We start from the raw sequence: 15,682 nt of genomic DNA, 5'->3' as shown, positions 1-15,682 counted from the left end.
AAACTTCTCAATTGTACAGGGTAAAGCAAAAGCAAACTTGTATGTGAGGAAAGTGGGAGCATGCTTAGTGAGAGTGGCAACAGAACAGCTTGACGGTCATTTGGGACACTATAGCCACACACTAGAGGGGAGCCAGAGGGCACCAGGTATTTTAAAAATATGGGTGCATGAAAATAAAAAATGTGTATTCCTCTGGTTTATTATATATTTTTAAATGCATAGAAAGAAAAAGTGAGTTCTATGACACTTTAAGAACTTCTTGGTGCCTAAAGTAAACATGGTTGCAAAAAAATGTATGATCAGATGTTAAACAAGTGTCAGAAATTGAGACGCTTACACTACTCTGTAAGACAAGCTGTTTCCCAAGAAATTTAAAAAATTACTAGAATAAGCTTGTCTTGCATGCCCATTAAGGTACAAACTGCAAAGCAATACAAAGCAAATGGACACATTTGAAAGATACATTTAGCAGTGTTCCAAAAACTTGTCACAGTCTTCAGCAGGGAAGGTATTAGTGTCCAAGAATTGACCACAATTTGTTTCATCTGAGTTTGAATCCTACCTGAGAAACAAAATATTGTGCATAGGAAATCCTCAGCTTATTACCCCCAGGCAAATTGAGAGGTTCGAAGATTCAACTGAAGCCTTAAAGAAACTTCTCAGACGGCAAATCTTACAGGGAAATCTCGGAAATTATACATAGTGATTAGACATGCAACTTTACAAGCATCACCAACTGAACTATTACATGCCAGACAAATGCTCACACAACTACATATTGCTGACATACAACTCCCACAAAGTCCAGCGCCTCTAATATTATAATTTGCTAAGACTGTTAAAAATCGACAAGATAAAAGCAAGGCTTATACTGATCTAAAATGTGGTACACTTTCACCTAGATCTCTAGTTAGAATTGAGAAACCTGGCTTACTGAAGCAGACATAATCCAAATTGTCCTATTTACTAAGAGTGACAAGCCAATGGGTAATGTATACCTATGAACTGTCTGATGAATGCATATGGAATGCCAGTTGTCTTGTGCCAGTTAGGTAGGACTTTTCAAAGGTTTCATTTGATTAGGGTTATTTTCCTATTCTTACTGATGACAACCAAACTGGAGACTAGGAACTCTAACCACCTAGACATATTCAAAGAAATAGAAGGCCTTCTGCATGAACCACCGATTATGTGCTATAATTCAAAGCGTACTGTACTGTCCCACCTGATAACCCCTGAAATACCTCCCTGCCCCTTTGTACCACATCAATACCAACATCAAGAGTGTCGATTTACCATAGGGTTTGAAAAATCATGTCCTGTTAGCTCTACTCTGATATAACTGTTTACATCGTTGCTGTCAGTATTTGTCAATAATGAGGAAAAAGACTGTTCTTGTCATCATATTCTCAGGCCCCATTCACACCTAGGCGTATTGTAATATGCGCGTCTGTCGCGCTGTTTTTTTACCGCGATTCGCGGTAAAAAAGTCACGCGACCGTCGCGCGATTCCGAAGGCTACTTGGCTGTATCCCAATGGAAAACGCCCTAGAAAATGGCCCAAAGTAGTACCTGGACCTTTTCAGGCGTGGGCCGTTTTGTAGGGCGTTAGGGACGGGCGGAAATACGGCAAGGTGGGAACGAGGCCATTGACTACAATGCAATGTATATTTTTGACCGTTTTGTAGAGCGTTCGTCGAGCGTAGAACGCGCTACAAAACGGTCAGGTGTGAACGAGGGCTCAGAAGCCTGCATGTGTATTATGGATCCCTTAACTTGTTAAAAAAAACATTGTATAACTATTCTGCATCCCAGACTGAATGAAGCAACATTTACAAATTTATAAACATTTCTCTGGACTTTAAACAAATGTGTGATATGAATATGATGATTTTGTTGAATATTATTGTTCACAATTCAAAAACACTTAGGGACAAATACAATTTTTTTTTATCAGTTTGAGAACACACACAACGATTCTGTGATTTGTGCAAAGAAAAATCAAAGAATCCAAAATATATGTGGAATGGTTCAGTTAAAGAGAAATAAAAGGGACATGTGCATTGATTAATGACTACCAATGGAGAAAATAATGACACCTCACTTTTATTGAATTTAAGGTAGAATTATTACACAATACATGCAAAGGGGTAAATAAATGTAGGAGTCCCTGTCATATAGTACCACCAACCTGTCAATGATAACTACCACCAACAATACAAAATACAAGAACTTGAAGCATGGGTCATTCTAGACCTTGGCACATGGGGTACATGCTCTGGGTCATGCCAGTTGGGTTCCCCAAGCCTGGTGACACCCAGCTGATGTGAAGGTGTTGCTTGGTAGAGTGATCTCCTGCCCAACAGTACCTGCATAGTTTTGGCACCGACATCACTAAGAAGAGCCAGTAGTGGGGAGCACAGAGACTCTAGCGATGGCAAACCTATGGCACGTGTGTCACTGAGGGCACGCAGAGTCCCCTCTGATGGCACGCAAACCTAGGTGCTGGTTGTCAGGGCCTGCACACTCCAGGTTCTCACCCGGGGTACTCCGCGTAGACCTCTGGTGTGCCACCCATCTCCTCGTCACATTAGGTTTTTAAAGATGCTGGCGGCTATCTTTAAACCTGGAAGGTGCCTGGATCCTATTTAATATATTGCCGAAGCAGCAATATATTTAATGAAAATCATCCTGTGGTGGTCCAGTGGAGGATCAGTATGATCTGTATTTGTTGCTGATGCAGACTATACTAATCACTCCCTTGTGGTGCTGTCACTCACAGGAAGGAGCGATTAGTATGGTCTGAATCAGCTAGAGATGTAGATCACACTGATCCTCCACTGGATCACCAGGATAATCCCAGAGTTCCCCTCTGGACCCCAGGGATGCAGCCCTCTTCCTGCAAAACAGGTAAGCATGAGAGGGGGCAATTTTTTAATTATTATCATCAACTTTTAATTATTGTTAATGGTTGTGTGTCTTTTATTAGTGTGTGATATGTGTCTGTGTTTTTGAATAAGTGTGTGTGTTTTATTGAGTGTGTGTGATATGTGTGTTTTATTGAGTGTGTGCATTTTTATTGAGTGTGTGATATGTGTGTGTTCTTATTGAGTGTGTGACATGTCTGTGTTTTTAATGAGTGTGTGATATATGTGTGTTTTTAAAAAGTGTGGGATATGTGTGGGTTTTTAATAGTTGTGTGATATGTGTGTGTGTGTGTGTGTTTTTTTGTGTGTGTGATGGGCGTGTTTTCAATGTGTGTGTGATATATGCCATGTGTGTGTTTTAATGCATATGTGATGTGTGTTTCATTGCTTGTGTTTTATTATATATTGTTTAATGTGTGTGATACGAGTGTGTATGATAAGTGTGTGTTTTTATGAGTGTGTGGTGTATTTTTATGTGTGTGTGGGGGTGTGTTTTATGAGTGTGTGTGATATGTGTTCTTTTTATGAGTGTGTGATGTGCTCGATATGTATGGGTGTGTTTGTATGAGTGTGTGATGTGGTTTATGAGCTTGTAGTGTGTTTTTAGTGTTTGATGTGTGTGTGCTTATGAATGTATGATTATATGTGTGTGATTACATGTGTTTGAATCTGTGAGTGTATAAATGTTTGAATATGTGTGTGTTTCCCTAGCTTGCGTAAGACAGTGATGCTGAACGTTTTTTAAACCCCAGTGCCCAAACTAAAAGACAATACCAAACTTATTTTCAGTGTTGGCATGTTGAGGCAAATAAATTGCTTTTGACTCCCACTGACTAGCACCATAAAAGATCACCACCACTGACCACCAATGAAAGGTGGGGGGTCATCATTATGACTGACATGAGGGGGGCACTACACCACTGATCACTGTTGTAAGGGTGGCACCATGCCATTGATCGCTAATGTAAGCAAGCATTTCACTGACCACTAATGCAAGAGGTTACTACAACACTGGCCATTAACATAAGGGGGAACTATATTGACCACTGGCCACCAACATAAATCAGCACTTCATCACTCACCACTAACATTAAGGAGCAATTTACCACTGACCACCAATGTAAGGGGGCACTACACTGACTAGTTTGCACAGAGCATATCCCTAACATACAGTACTTCTCAATGCTGTATTCTGTAAACTGTGCTGCACATTACATAGCCCTGACTGCTGCACTTTGTAAGTTGTTCTGTACATTACATAATCTTGATTCACACTTTCATTATCTGAGCAGCACCTGGTTGCTAAGTCATCCTTAAATATTTAGGTTCTTCTTTAAGGTAACATCAGACAAAGTTATAGCTTTATATTCTTTGCGCAGAAAGAGAATGTGATATTATATGAAATGTTTTTTTCTTTGTGTTGACGGTTATGTGTTATGGGTTTCTGCAACAGTAATTAAGGCTTACTTGGGTATGAGGACTGTGACGTGTGTGCAGTATATGCAATGAGGTAAATTTATTAATAAAATATTAAATCATGTGTAAATAAAATAAGTTAACAGGAATTTACATTTCACATGAGTGGATAATGGAAGTAACTCTTCTTTTATTCTCTTCTCCTAATCAGCCTCAGTAAATACACTCAGGTTCTATTTAACCATTTCAATCCACAGCTACTTTTTAGCACAATGTGGCCACTTCTTTCTTCAGGGTGCCTAAGGGTGCCCCAGCTCTTTCGAAATCCTATGAATTCTTTTGGTTGCACATATATAAGTTGGAATTCCTGCCTTTGGCCACACTTCAACCAACATGTGCTGCAATTGAGTTTTGTTAATAGAAATATGAACATAGGGAAGAACTTCTCAGTTCTGTGCATGTGTAATCTCTACTGTCAGTGAGTAGAAGGTAGTGGAAGCAGCGAGCACAAACACATAATTCAGGATGTCGGATATTGGATATGGATGGCAGCTGTGCATCCACTGCAAATAAAGTAGCTCCAAGTATTACCTGATTAAATTTAGTGTATTACGCTGAGGAATTATGGAAGCAGCCAATGCCTTTTTCTTCTGAAACACTAGTTCTCAGGTTGTCATGTTGATCCAGTTGATTTAGTATTTTCTAACTCACCAGGGTTGATTTACTAAACGCAAATATGCTGTTCACTTTGCAAGGGAATTTGAACTTTACAAGGGAATTATCCCTTAGCTTGGAAAATTAGGTGACGCTCTGTTGACTTATATCAATCATGTGCAAGCAAAAAAATCTATTTTTTTAAACAGGTGATACGGTATTCTTTGTAAAGTGAATCTTCACCACACTCTAAGCTAAGGGAGCATTCCCATGCAAAGTAAGCAGCCCATTTTCCTTTAGTAAATCATTGACTTAAAAACAAGTGTGCAGATTGTAAAATCTGATTTATTCTCACTTTCCTAGTCTACAGCTTTGTTCCCAGTGAATGAAACAAAAAAACGAATAGAGACAGCCAAGCAACAAATATTTTTAGAAGGTCAGCAATGGCAGCCTTCATATTTATCACACTACGGGTTTCCTTTAAATACAGCAATTCCTTAAATATGTGGTGTCTTTTTCACTTTAAACTTGCACTCTTTCAGTAAGATGCCCTTATTCTTGTAACCACTTGTAACTTACAGGAAAGGGGTGAGACCTTTAAAAGCAATTGTGAGATGTAAGTCATAAAAAATTCTCGCAGTTAACCTTTCCTTTACTTATATAAAATTGCTGTTTTACAGTATTTTGTATCTATTATTTATACTTGTCAGTATGTTTCATAAAACTGAACTAGCTTTACAATAAGTAAAATAAATAAGAATATTTTTGAATTTATATAACATGGTGTACATAAAGTACAGCCAGGAAAACATTCTCTGTTAAAATCATGTGTCCTAGTTTTGTAAAACTAAAATGAAATCCATGTCTTGTCACATATAGTGATCTTTACATTAAGTATGCCATACAACATGGAAAATTAATGATAGCTAGATGAAAAAAAAAAGCAGTACTTTGACATTTGCTTCACACTTCTGAGTGACCCAAATATGTTTTATTCATTTAGCAATCAAGTCATATAACATTTCACAAATGTCTCATTTAATAACTGTAATGAGTGTTCTGATAAATTTGACACACCTAGTGAATCATGTTTCCCCTCAATTGAATAATAATGATTACAATTCAAAGTAAATGAATGGTTTTATACTTCCTAAAAGTATAGTGTGTTTCTAGTAAGCACATATCTTGAGTTTCTGGGGTTGATTTACTAAAATAAAATAAGCTGTTCACTTTGCAAGATAATTTCCCCTTAGCTTAGAGAATATGGGGAAGGTCTACTGACTTCAATCATCCAATCATGTGCAGGCAAAATGCCTGTTTTTTTTCATCTTTCTTAAATGCGATTGTGTATTCTTTGCAAAATAAATTTCCACCATATTCGCTAAGCTAAGTGAACATTCATTCCCTTGCCAAATTAACATGCTCTGGCTCTTTAAATCAACTGCACTGTCTGTGTTCACTTTTAAATGTGACCTTGTCACACAAGAAAAAAGCCTCAAGCAAGCACATACTTGTATAGAAAAAACAGAATACTTACCTTTTCCATTGAAAAATACTCTGTTGCTGAGAAATGTTTCCCTAAAGTCCACTGGGAAACCAACACTTCTGGGGGTGTCAATCTCCTGTGTTCCTGCCACTCTTAGGCCCCATTCACATGTAGCGACTTATCGCGCAATTTCCGCCGCGATATCGCGCATTTGTGCCGCGCGATATCGCGAGAAGTCGCTGGCTAATGGAGCTGTCAATGGAGCTGTCTTAGCTCCATGTCGCGCGTCGCAAGTCGCTTCTGCAGGACCCTTTTTTCGGCGGATTCTGCGCGGTTTTGCTTTTTTTCTATGGAAAAACTCGTCGCCCCGAAAGTCGCGCTATACCGGGGCCTTACTGGTCCTACCTGTTCTCCATGTCACTGCAGGAGACAGTAGTGGCATGGAAGTCAGCAGGAGAAAGCACTGAAAGCTGTGGGGCTTGAAATCATCATTATGATATGTTTGCTCTTACATGTTTGTTAGCGTATTAAATGTAGTTGTTTTTACATCAGCCATTAAAGGAAACTCTTAGTGGCTCAGTGCTATCACACTGCTTGTTTGTTTTCAGTGAGCTGGCCAACTCATACAGGGTTATTCACAAAAGGGTGAAGAGTCTGGAGAAGGCAGGAGAAGTGAACAATCTAGGACAACATAGCTGAACTGGAAAGTGAGCTGAACTGGATAATTTTTCCAAATCAGCTATGTTGTCTTAGATTGTTCACTTCTCGGCCTTCTCCAAACTCTTCACCCTTTTGTGAATAACCTTGATGGACTTGCATTATGAAAAGGATAAGTAAAGCATAAGCACTGGATAGCCCTGGAAAACAGAACTTGCATATATAATGAGTAAATATGGCTGCCACATAAACATATAATGACAAATAAATTATAAAAACAAGGTTTTAATAGACAATTATAATTGTTACATGTTTTTAAAAAAAAGTAATTAAAAAAAAAAAAGACATTTCCTATAACAGACATCTCACTTGAATTCCCAACAAGGATCCCCAGAGGTTAGTAAACAAACTTGAACTTCAGGCAGTGGGGTGTCAACATTTTAAAACTGTTGTTTTGTATTCCATTCCACTGTGAGCCCAACTTTCCCATTCAGTTCCATCTCCTCTATTAACCTCCCTGGCGGTATTCCCGAGTGTGGCTCGGGGTTAATTTTCAGTACCAAGAGCGGTAATCCCGAGGGGGATTGCGCAAAAGTGGCACTTACCCTGTCCCTGTGTGCCCGCGGTGTCCTCTGCTGTGTGCGCACGGCCAATGCCGGCATTCGGCTTTCAGTTTCGTCGTTAATTTTTTTGATCGATTAAAACATTTTTGATCGGTACTCAGCTCTCCGCCAGCTTCCGGGTCTTCCGGGAGTTCCGTCGGAGATCCTGTGACGTCACCCGACTCCTCCCCCCTTCCTTTCGTTAGCCGACGAAGCCACAAAGGCGCCATGATTTAAAAGTACACAGAGAGAAAGTACTTAGAACGCATCAGCCATATCAAATAGGTTCTCAGAAGAAGCACAAAAAGGTATTGTTGCCATGTTGCTTACTGTTACTATGTTATATAAAATAGTTATGTAATGCTTTTTAAAATTCAGTCCTGTTGCTCTTCAAGCGTGTATAGCCAGAGCAGAAAAAAGGATTTCAAATGACAAAAAAATGGAGTGGATTATTTAGTAACCAACCGGCCCATATAGACACAGAAGAGAGCAGCTTCCAGGGTACATTCACCTTTCCCTTTTTGTAACCCTCCCCTTTCAATAAAACCTGAACGTGTTAATTTTTTAAAATTTAGCTTTTTTTAAATTTCTTTGTGTGGCCATGTCCCCATTACCATTGTTGCTTAGACAAAAAGTCTGTATGTACGTTATAATTAATCGAAATGAATCGATTAATCAATGGAAAAAAACTTGATTAATCGAACACGAACATTTTAATCAGTAACAGCCCTACTTTAAATACTTCTCAACATTTAAAAACAGCAAAAATAAAAAACAAACTTAAATTGTAATGTACAAATGTGACCTGCACATTGGGTGGTAATCTAAAGAAAACAAAAGAAAAACAAAATGCTAGCATGCACCTAAATTCATACATTGCAATTAGAAAAGAACTAGAAAGTGTAATTAAAAATCTGACGTTTTGCATGTCTTAGTATTTTTATTTTTTTGCAAGCTTTACAAATTATTTTTCTTTATTCAACATAGTTTCTTCTGATTCGATGGCCCTTTGGAGCTTATCTTAGGTCAATATGTGGTAAAAACATTTTTTTAAATATTTTCATTGAAAACAAATATAACCATTTACAGGAGTATCAGAAGAAATGCAAAAATACTATCACTGAACTACATAGCTTATTCACAGAAATTACAGTATATGTTTGGGGGACGGGTGGTGTATTTAACAAACTTTAAAGATGTAATGTTGATTTCCTTCCTGCATTTGAAAAACATGTCTCAGCTACCTGACTTTCAAAAAAGGAAACTGGCCCAGGGCAGTGAAAGGGTTAATTTCTGCAAACTGATACAGAAGTTAAGATTACATGTGTTTAGCAATGCTGTTGCGTATTCATGTCTCTATAATTGTAATGCATAAACGTTGAGAATGTCTAGACTGACTTATATACTAAGCACTTGAGGGATGACTGTAGGCAGATCCTAACTTTACTAGCAGAGATGATTTGAATCAATTAAACTGGAACATATAAATAGCAATCTTCTGGTTTAATATGATGAGGAAACTCTTTAAATGTAGGATTGTACAAGTGATGTAGAATAAAAAAAAATGTAAGGCCCCATACCCTATTATGTAACATTGTGGTTACTAATGAGATACAAGACAGATTGTTCACTGTCACAATACCAACAATGGAGAGGAAGGGGGACTGTCTGGTAAAACTATGCATAGAACAGTTGTTCAAAGTAATTGTAATTATATACTAGTTTTATTTATTTTAATAAACGATTTTACACACAGAGGTGGCGCTCTGTTCCCTTTTGTTTTCTATATACTAGTAGTATCTAGTCTAGACATGAGTGAAAAATAATCCATATCAAACCTATCAGGTCAATCTGATCTAAAACTCCATATGCCCCAATCCAAATACTTCCCCTCCAAACTGTAATCCACGGGTGGAGGTTGCATTTTAAATATTCTCCCTGTAAACCACAAACATAAGTGAACCAGGCTGAATCTTGGTCAAGATCAACTCTGCCAACTCTATCTTTACCATGTAATGCGATAATGCAATGTCTACCCCAAATCAATAATGTCCTGTAGCCCCACATATTCTACAGACATCCTACATATACCATTTCTTATTTTTACTTCCATGCCCAGCCATTAAAGTTTCAATGCACCCCTATGGTCAGTATCTGAGGCCAACTTTGTGATCATCTTTAACAAAAGCACACAATAATTTCTGATGGACAAGAATGAGTTACAGCTAGTGTTCCCCTAATGATCTACAGCTTGTGGCTTACAACACTTGATGTCTCTTTGAAATATGCAAATAAATGTGATAATATATAAAATAACAGAAGCTTACATTTAATGCAATGTAAACAAAATCAAGGATTGTAGCTGATAAACATAATTAACATCCAATTATTGGGGGTGGGGGGGTTCTTGAAAATAAATCATATAATGCTTAATGTCAAAAGTAGAGTATTGGACAATTTAAGTTCAGTCTTACCTTCGGTGTGGACGGCAGACACATAAGTCCAGTTATACTTTTTCACAATATCTAGCATAGCCCTGGCCTGGAGGATATCAGAAGGAACGACTCTCAGGAAATATTTGTACAGCGTTTTATCACTAAGGTCAATGCTTGTGGCCGAATATGCAATCTGTGGAATGTCAAAAAGTTGGAGAAGGTTTTGAACTTGGATGGCCACCGAACTAGATCCCGGGCCAATAACACCTGCGATGGGCTTTTTTAATCTGCCCTGGGGAGTTGGAGTGGCATCTAAACACTTAGTGATTCCATCTTTGTCATCTCTAATTGAGATGAGAGAATCTCGTATGAATTCAATACTCTGCTCCAGGGCAACAGAGGAATGCCAGCAGGAATCTCTTATTTCTGTCCCCAAGGTAATGTTCGGCAGCAAGCTCTGATTCGTGTTGATTCGATCCAAAGTGTAAAACATAGCTTCTACTCTCTGGATGCCATACTGCTCCCGGATCTCCCCGCACTTTCTCTCTGGCACCTTTTCTGCTTGCGGCTGGTGGTGAACGGAGAATAGAGCCCCAATGATGATATCGCCATCCATCCGAGCCACTGATCGTGGAGAAGAAGCAGCAATAAACATTGCCCTTCTACTACAGAACACATCCAATGCTACCATCAATAGCAGACGCGGCAAGAAATCCAATAATTGACAAAACGGCGCCATGCAGATCCAGTGAAAGCAAAACGAGTGGCTTTGAAAATGCTAGTCCTTACAATAATATCCCTCAGTCACAGTCCAGAGTCTGCAGGTACCGCCCCTGTAACCTTACATTGAGTAGGCTGATCACATTTCCGTGGATGAAGGTGTCCTGTGAACAAGGAGGAATGAGCGGATATTATTTCCTAGTCTGGGAAGATGTCAGTGGATCGGCTATACAAGCTACACGTCTAAACATACTTCTGCTGTGTAAAAGAATGCACTGCACATGGCTGGTCCAGGATAAACAACATCTTGTTGCATGTCAACTTCACTCTCCATCACAAGAGGTTGTCATGTCTCTGCTCTAGGGGGATCGCAGGGTAGAAAATAGCCCTGCCTCACCACTTTCCAATTTATGTTAAAAAAAAATGCAACTTGTTTATCTTGTCCTTTTGGCAAGGTCAGACCTTGTCTATGCAGAACAGCTTCGGAAGCAAGTGCTGCTGCCATACAAAGAAACTTTCATGGAGTCAAATCTCTTTAGACCATACGGTAATCCCCAATGCGATATGTATTGACGGTGCCATAGGCAAATCTACCAATCTAGCTGACATAGGGCAAAGGGATTTTTTTGTAAAACACTGATATGGTTGTGCAGTACGTTCTACGTGCTGATGCAGCTCAGCGTTAGGTCATGTGCAGTATTGTACACGGAGATATTTAACAAACGAAATGACAGGAATGGTTACTAAAGCAACCAAAGTATAGGAGGAAAAGTTGTGTCTGTGCCTTTGTGTCTTGTGTCGGCGTAGTAATGGAGTGAACATGAAAAGAATAGACTGATTATAGCACGATAACGATGATGGCATGCACCCCGCTGATTTTACCACCATGCATACAGCTGTCATACACCCCACCGGTTTTAGTACCATGGGCAACGCTGATGTTATGCACACCGCTGGTTTTAGCACCATGGATAGTACTGATCTACTGCACCCTGCTACATTCAGCATCATGGATAACACTGATTATACACCCCGCTTATTACAGCACTATGGATAGTACTGATCTATTGAACCCGCTGCTTTCACCACCAAGGATCTATTGAACCCCGCTAACTGTAGCACCATGGAGATATATTGTACCCTGCTGGTTTCACCACAAATAACTGTAGTCTATTACACCATGGATAGCACTAATCTATTGCACTCCGTTGACTGTAGCACCATGGATAGCACTGATCTCTTGTACCCCACTGACTGTAGCACCATGGATAGCACTGATCTCTTGTACCCCACTGACTGTAGCACCATGGATAACACTGATCTATTGAACCCCGCTGACTGTAGCACCATGGATAGCACTGATCTCTTGTACCCCACTGACTGTAGCACCATGGATAACACTGATCTATTGAACCCCGCTGACTGTAGCACCATGGATAGCACTGATCTCTTGTTCCCCACTGACTGTAGCACCATGGATAGCACTGATCTCTTGTTCCCCACTGACTGTAGCACCATGGATAGCACTGATCTATTGAACCTTGCTGACTGTAGCAACATGGATAGCGCTGATCTAATGCACCCCACTCATTGCAGCACCATGGATAGCGCTGATCTAGTACATCCCCGCTGGTTTCAGCACCATGGACAGCGCTCCCCGCTTTATGCATTGCCTTTCATTGTGCATAGTTTCAACGTACCTGACTAGTACACAGAGACAACGGTCTCCTCCCGTCCATAGCCACCGTTTTATCTAAATGGTTTAAACAGCACTTGCTTCCTTATCTTTATCTGACTATAACGCTCTCCCACAGCCACCAATCACCCACACAGATTTAGCTACCCACACACAAGCAATTCCAACCACTAGTTCCTTCTGCCGCTGTGGGCGCAACGGCTTGCCCACTCCACGCAGGGCAATGGCTTAAACTAGACCTCCTACTGACTGGCAACACAACAAATCAATCATGAGCGGGGATTGCACTCACATTTCTAGAATATATACATGTGTGTGTTCTAAAACAAATAATTTACCTGTTATACTAAATCAAGTCATCTAATCTTGTAATGAATGAATAGCTGATGCTGAGTACAGAGAATATGTACAGAGTCTTGTTACACAGTATTCACTTAACGAATCAAAGTTAAGACTTACCTGGATACGAGAGACACAGAATTCTTCTTCCCTTGATCAAATCTTTCCTCTCTGAATACATGCTGCTGCACTGACACAATAAGATGCGGATGTAGCATTTTGTCAGTGCTCTAGTGCCCTCTTTCTTCAATACCATTTCACCACAGCGAGCAAAGTTTTTGCTCAGCTTCAAATGTGACGTCAGAGCATCGTATAATTGTGCCCAATTTATTTTAAACACATATTGCCTATTCAGTGTCATTAGCCATAAGGCACGCAGTTTTCAATCACCCATTTGTCACAATTGCATGCAGGAAGGACTGTTTAAAGGCTAAGTTTAGCCTTTATGAGCCATTTCTGACCATGGTTCATGATACACCAATATTTATGATGAAACATGCCCCCCCTTTTGTGCCACCCGGTGAATGGAGAGACTGCAAGTCCCATCAGTAACCGATGATTGACTCGTAGTTCTCAATGGAATACAAGTGCGGTGAGGTCACCACAGTTGTAGTCTATTGACACTTCCTCCCATTGATAAAGCGTGATAAAACGCTGTACAAATATTTCCTGAGAGTCGTTCCTTCTGATATCCTCCAGGCCAGGGCTATGCTAGATATTGTGAAAAAGTATAACTGGACTTATGTGTCTGCCGTCCACACCGAAGGTAAGACTGAACTTAAATTGTCCAATACTCTACTTTTGACATTAAGCATTATATGATTTATTTTCAAGAACCCCCCCACCCCCAATAATTGGATGTTAATTATGTTTATCAGCTACAATCCTTGATTTTGTTTACATTGCATTAAATGTAAGCTTCTGTTATTTTATATATTATCACATTTATTTGCATATTTCAAAGAGACATCAAGTGTTGTAAGCCACAAGCTGTAGATCATTAGGGGAACACTAGCTGTAACTCATTCTTGTCCATCAGAAATTATTGTGTGCTTTTGTTAAAGATGTTACTGCATGTCCGTACCTTGGAACAGGATGAAGAGTCTGTAGGAGCCAAAGCATTGCACCAGTGATCCATTGATTACTGTTGCAATGCTTTACTGGCTCTTATGCACATTGTTTTCTTTTATGAAGATATGTGCATTTATTATTTTTTCGCAAAAGCTGGTATTTCACGTAAAATATTTTTCTAAGGTACTTATTTATTGACTGTTGTTTGTTGCGAGGTTAAAACTGAACATGTCCTTGTGTGTCTGCTCAGTATAATTTCTTACACTGAAACTGCACAGTTATCTTTCCTCTGTGGAACCAGAATGTGGACAACATTCACGGGCATTGGCTCCATTTTTATATAGCATGCAAGGTAGTCATGCTGCCCAAATAGATAATATTTTAAGTTATATTCCATTCCCCCCTTTAACACATCCTGCAAGCTATTTTGGGTTCTCAACTGCTGAGGCAACATATTCACTTAAGTCCCCCATCCAGGTCCTTTACCACTACCATTTCTGAGTATGGGGGGACTGCTAATTCTGTGCTACAAGACCACCGGCACCCTATCATTCTTTCATGCTGATGTCACTATTTCTGGATCTTGACAGGACCCCCCTACCCAGTTGACAGCCAATACAAAGTAGGCAGACAGTGTGGACATCCTAAGAATTACCTTGTTGGATGAAGAAAGAGAGAAGGCTTGATATAGGAAGATTACATGACTGCAGCTTTAGTTAAGTAAAATGGCCGTTTAGATTTTTTTTTTTTTTTTTGCCTCCAGTAATCCATTAGAGGGGGTGGGTGTTTTAACAATATCCTGGAGATGAGCTTTAACCTTTCTACGTTTGGCACAGTACACTTAAAGCTGATCTATAGGCAGATACAAAAGAAACACATTCATGCAGCTCTGTATTTATTAAAGTGTATGTATAGTGTATGAATGGAAGGGTTAAAACCCCTGCCTAGTTTGTTTTTTGCTGTCTGTATACCACTGGTAAAGTTTCCCCTTACTTTTTGTCCCAGAGATGCAACAGGAAGTTATTGAAAATCTCCCAAGGTGAAAGTAAATCCCATCTTAGACAGGCATCACTATTGGAAAACATCTCCCCTCACCTCCTGTTCTGGGGACAACTCTAAAATGTTGTTTATCTCAGTGACAATAGTCATCAGTAGAAATAGAGGGGTAAATCTCCCCAATGGGGACACAAACAGCAATAAAAACTAGACAAAGGGTCTAACCTTTCTGCACTCTATCCAAAACTAAAAAAGATGTTTTGTCTGGAGGCACACTAATGTATCATTATAATTTGTTTTATGCAAGAAGTGTAAGTATCTGAATTTGACTTGGTATCAGCTTCTTGCACTCAATGTACAACTATGCTCAGAGTAGAATAGGGAGAAGCAGAACAAAGAGCCTATTAGTTCATGTGCTGACAAGGTGCGTGTTAGTAAGAGAAAGCAGATTGACAGCCAGATAATTATCACTGTGTTGTTTCTCATTTACTACCCAGTCACATGTTGGGGGTAGATGCATAACAGTATGGGCTCAGAGAAAGTAGGCTGAAAGATGTTGGACATCATCCAGCCTGGAAGACTGATGACAGCTAGTGACGGAAAAGAGGTACTGCAGGGGACAGCTTGGGATTAAAAGGTAAGTATTGCAGCCCTTTTTTTAAACAAATTACATTTTAATGGGT

General features: G+C 39.6%; 1 protein-coding gene across 1 annotated transcript in view; it reads right to left on the bottom strand.

Moving 5' to 3' along the window:
* The window catches only part of GRM1 (glutamate metabotropic receptor 1), a 238,017-nt gene extending 227,088 nt beyond the window's left edge, over positions 1-10,929 (bottom strand). The window contains exon 1 of the mRNA XM_018557364.1: positions 10,217-10,929. Coding sequence (XP_018412866.1) covers positions 10,217-10,916 — 700 coding nt within the window. The 5' untranslated portion in view covers positions 10,917-10,929. The remainder of the gene's footprint in view (positions 1-10,216) is intronic.
* Between the last annotated feature and the right edge of the window lie 4,753 nt (positions 10,930-15,682).

Source organism: Nanorana parkeri, unplaced genomic scaffold (assembly GCF_000935625.1).
Source record: "Nanorana parkeri isolate BGI_ZX_2015 unplaced genomic scaffold, ASM93562v1 scaffold281, whole genome shotgun sequence".
In the NCBI taxonomy this organism is placed as follows: domain Eukaryota; kingdom Metazoa; phylum Chordata; class Amphibia; order Anura; family Dicroglossidae; genus Nanorana; species Nanorana parkeri.
Note: the sequence above shows the minus strand (reverse complement) of the source record. Positions and strands in the feature narration are given on the sequence as shown.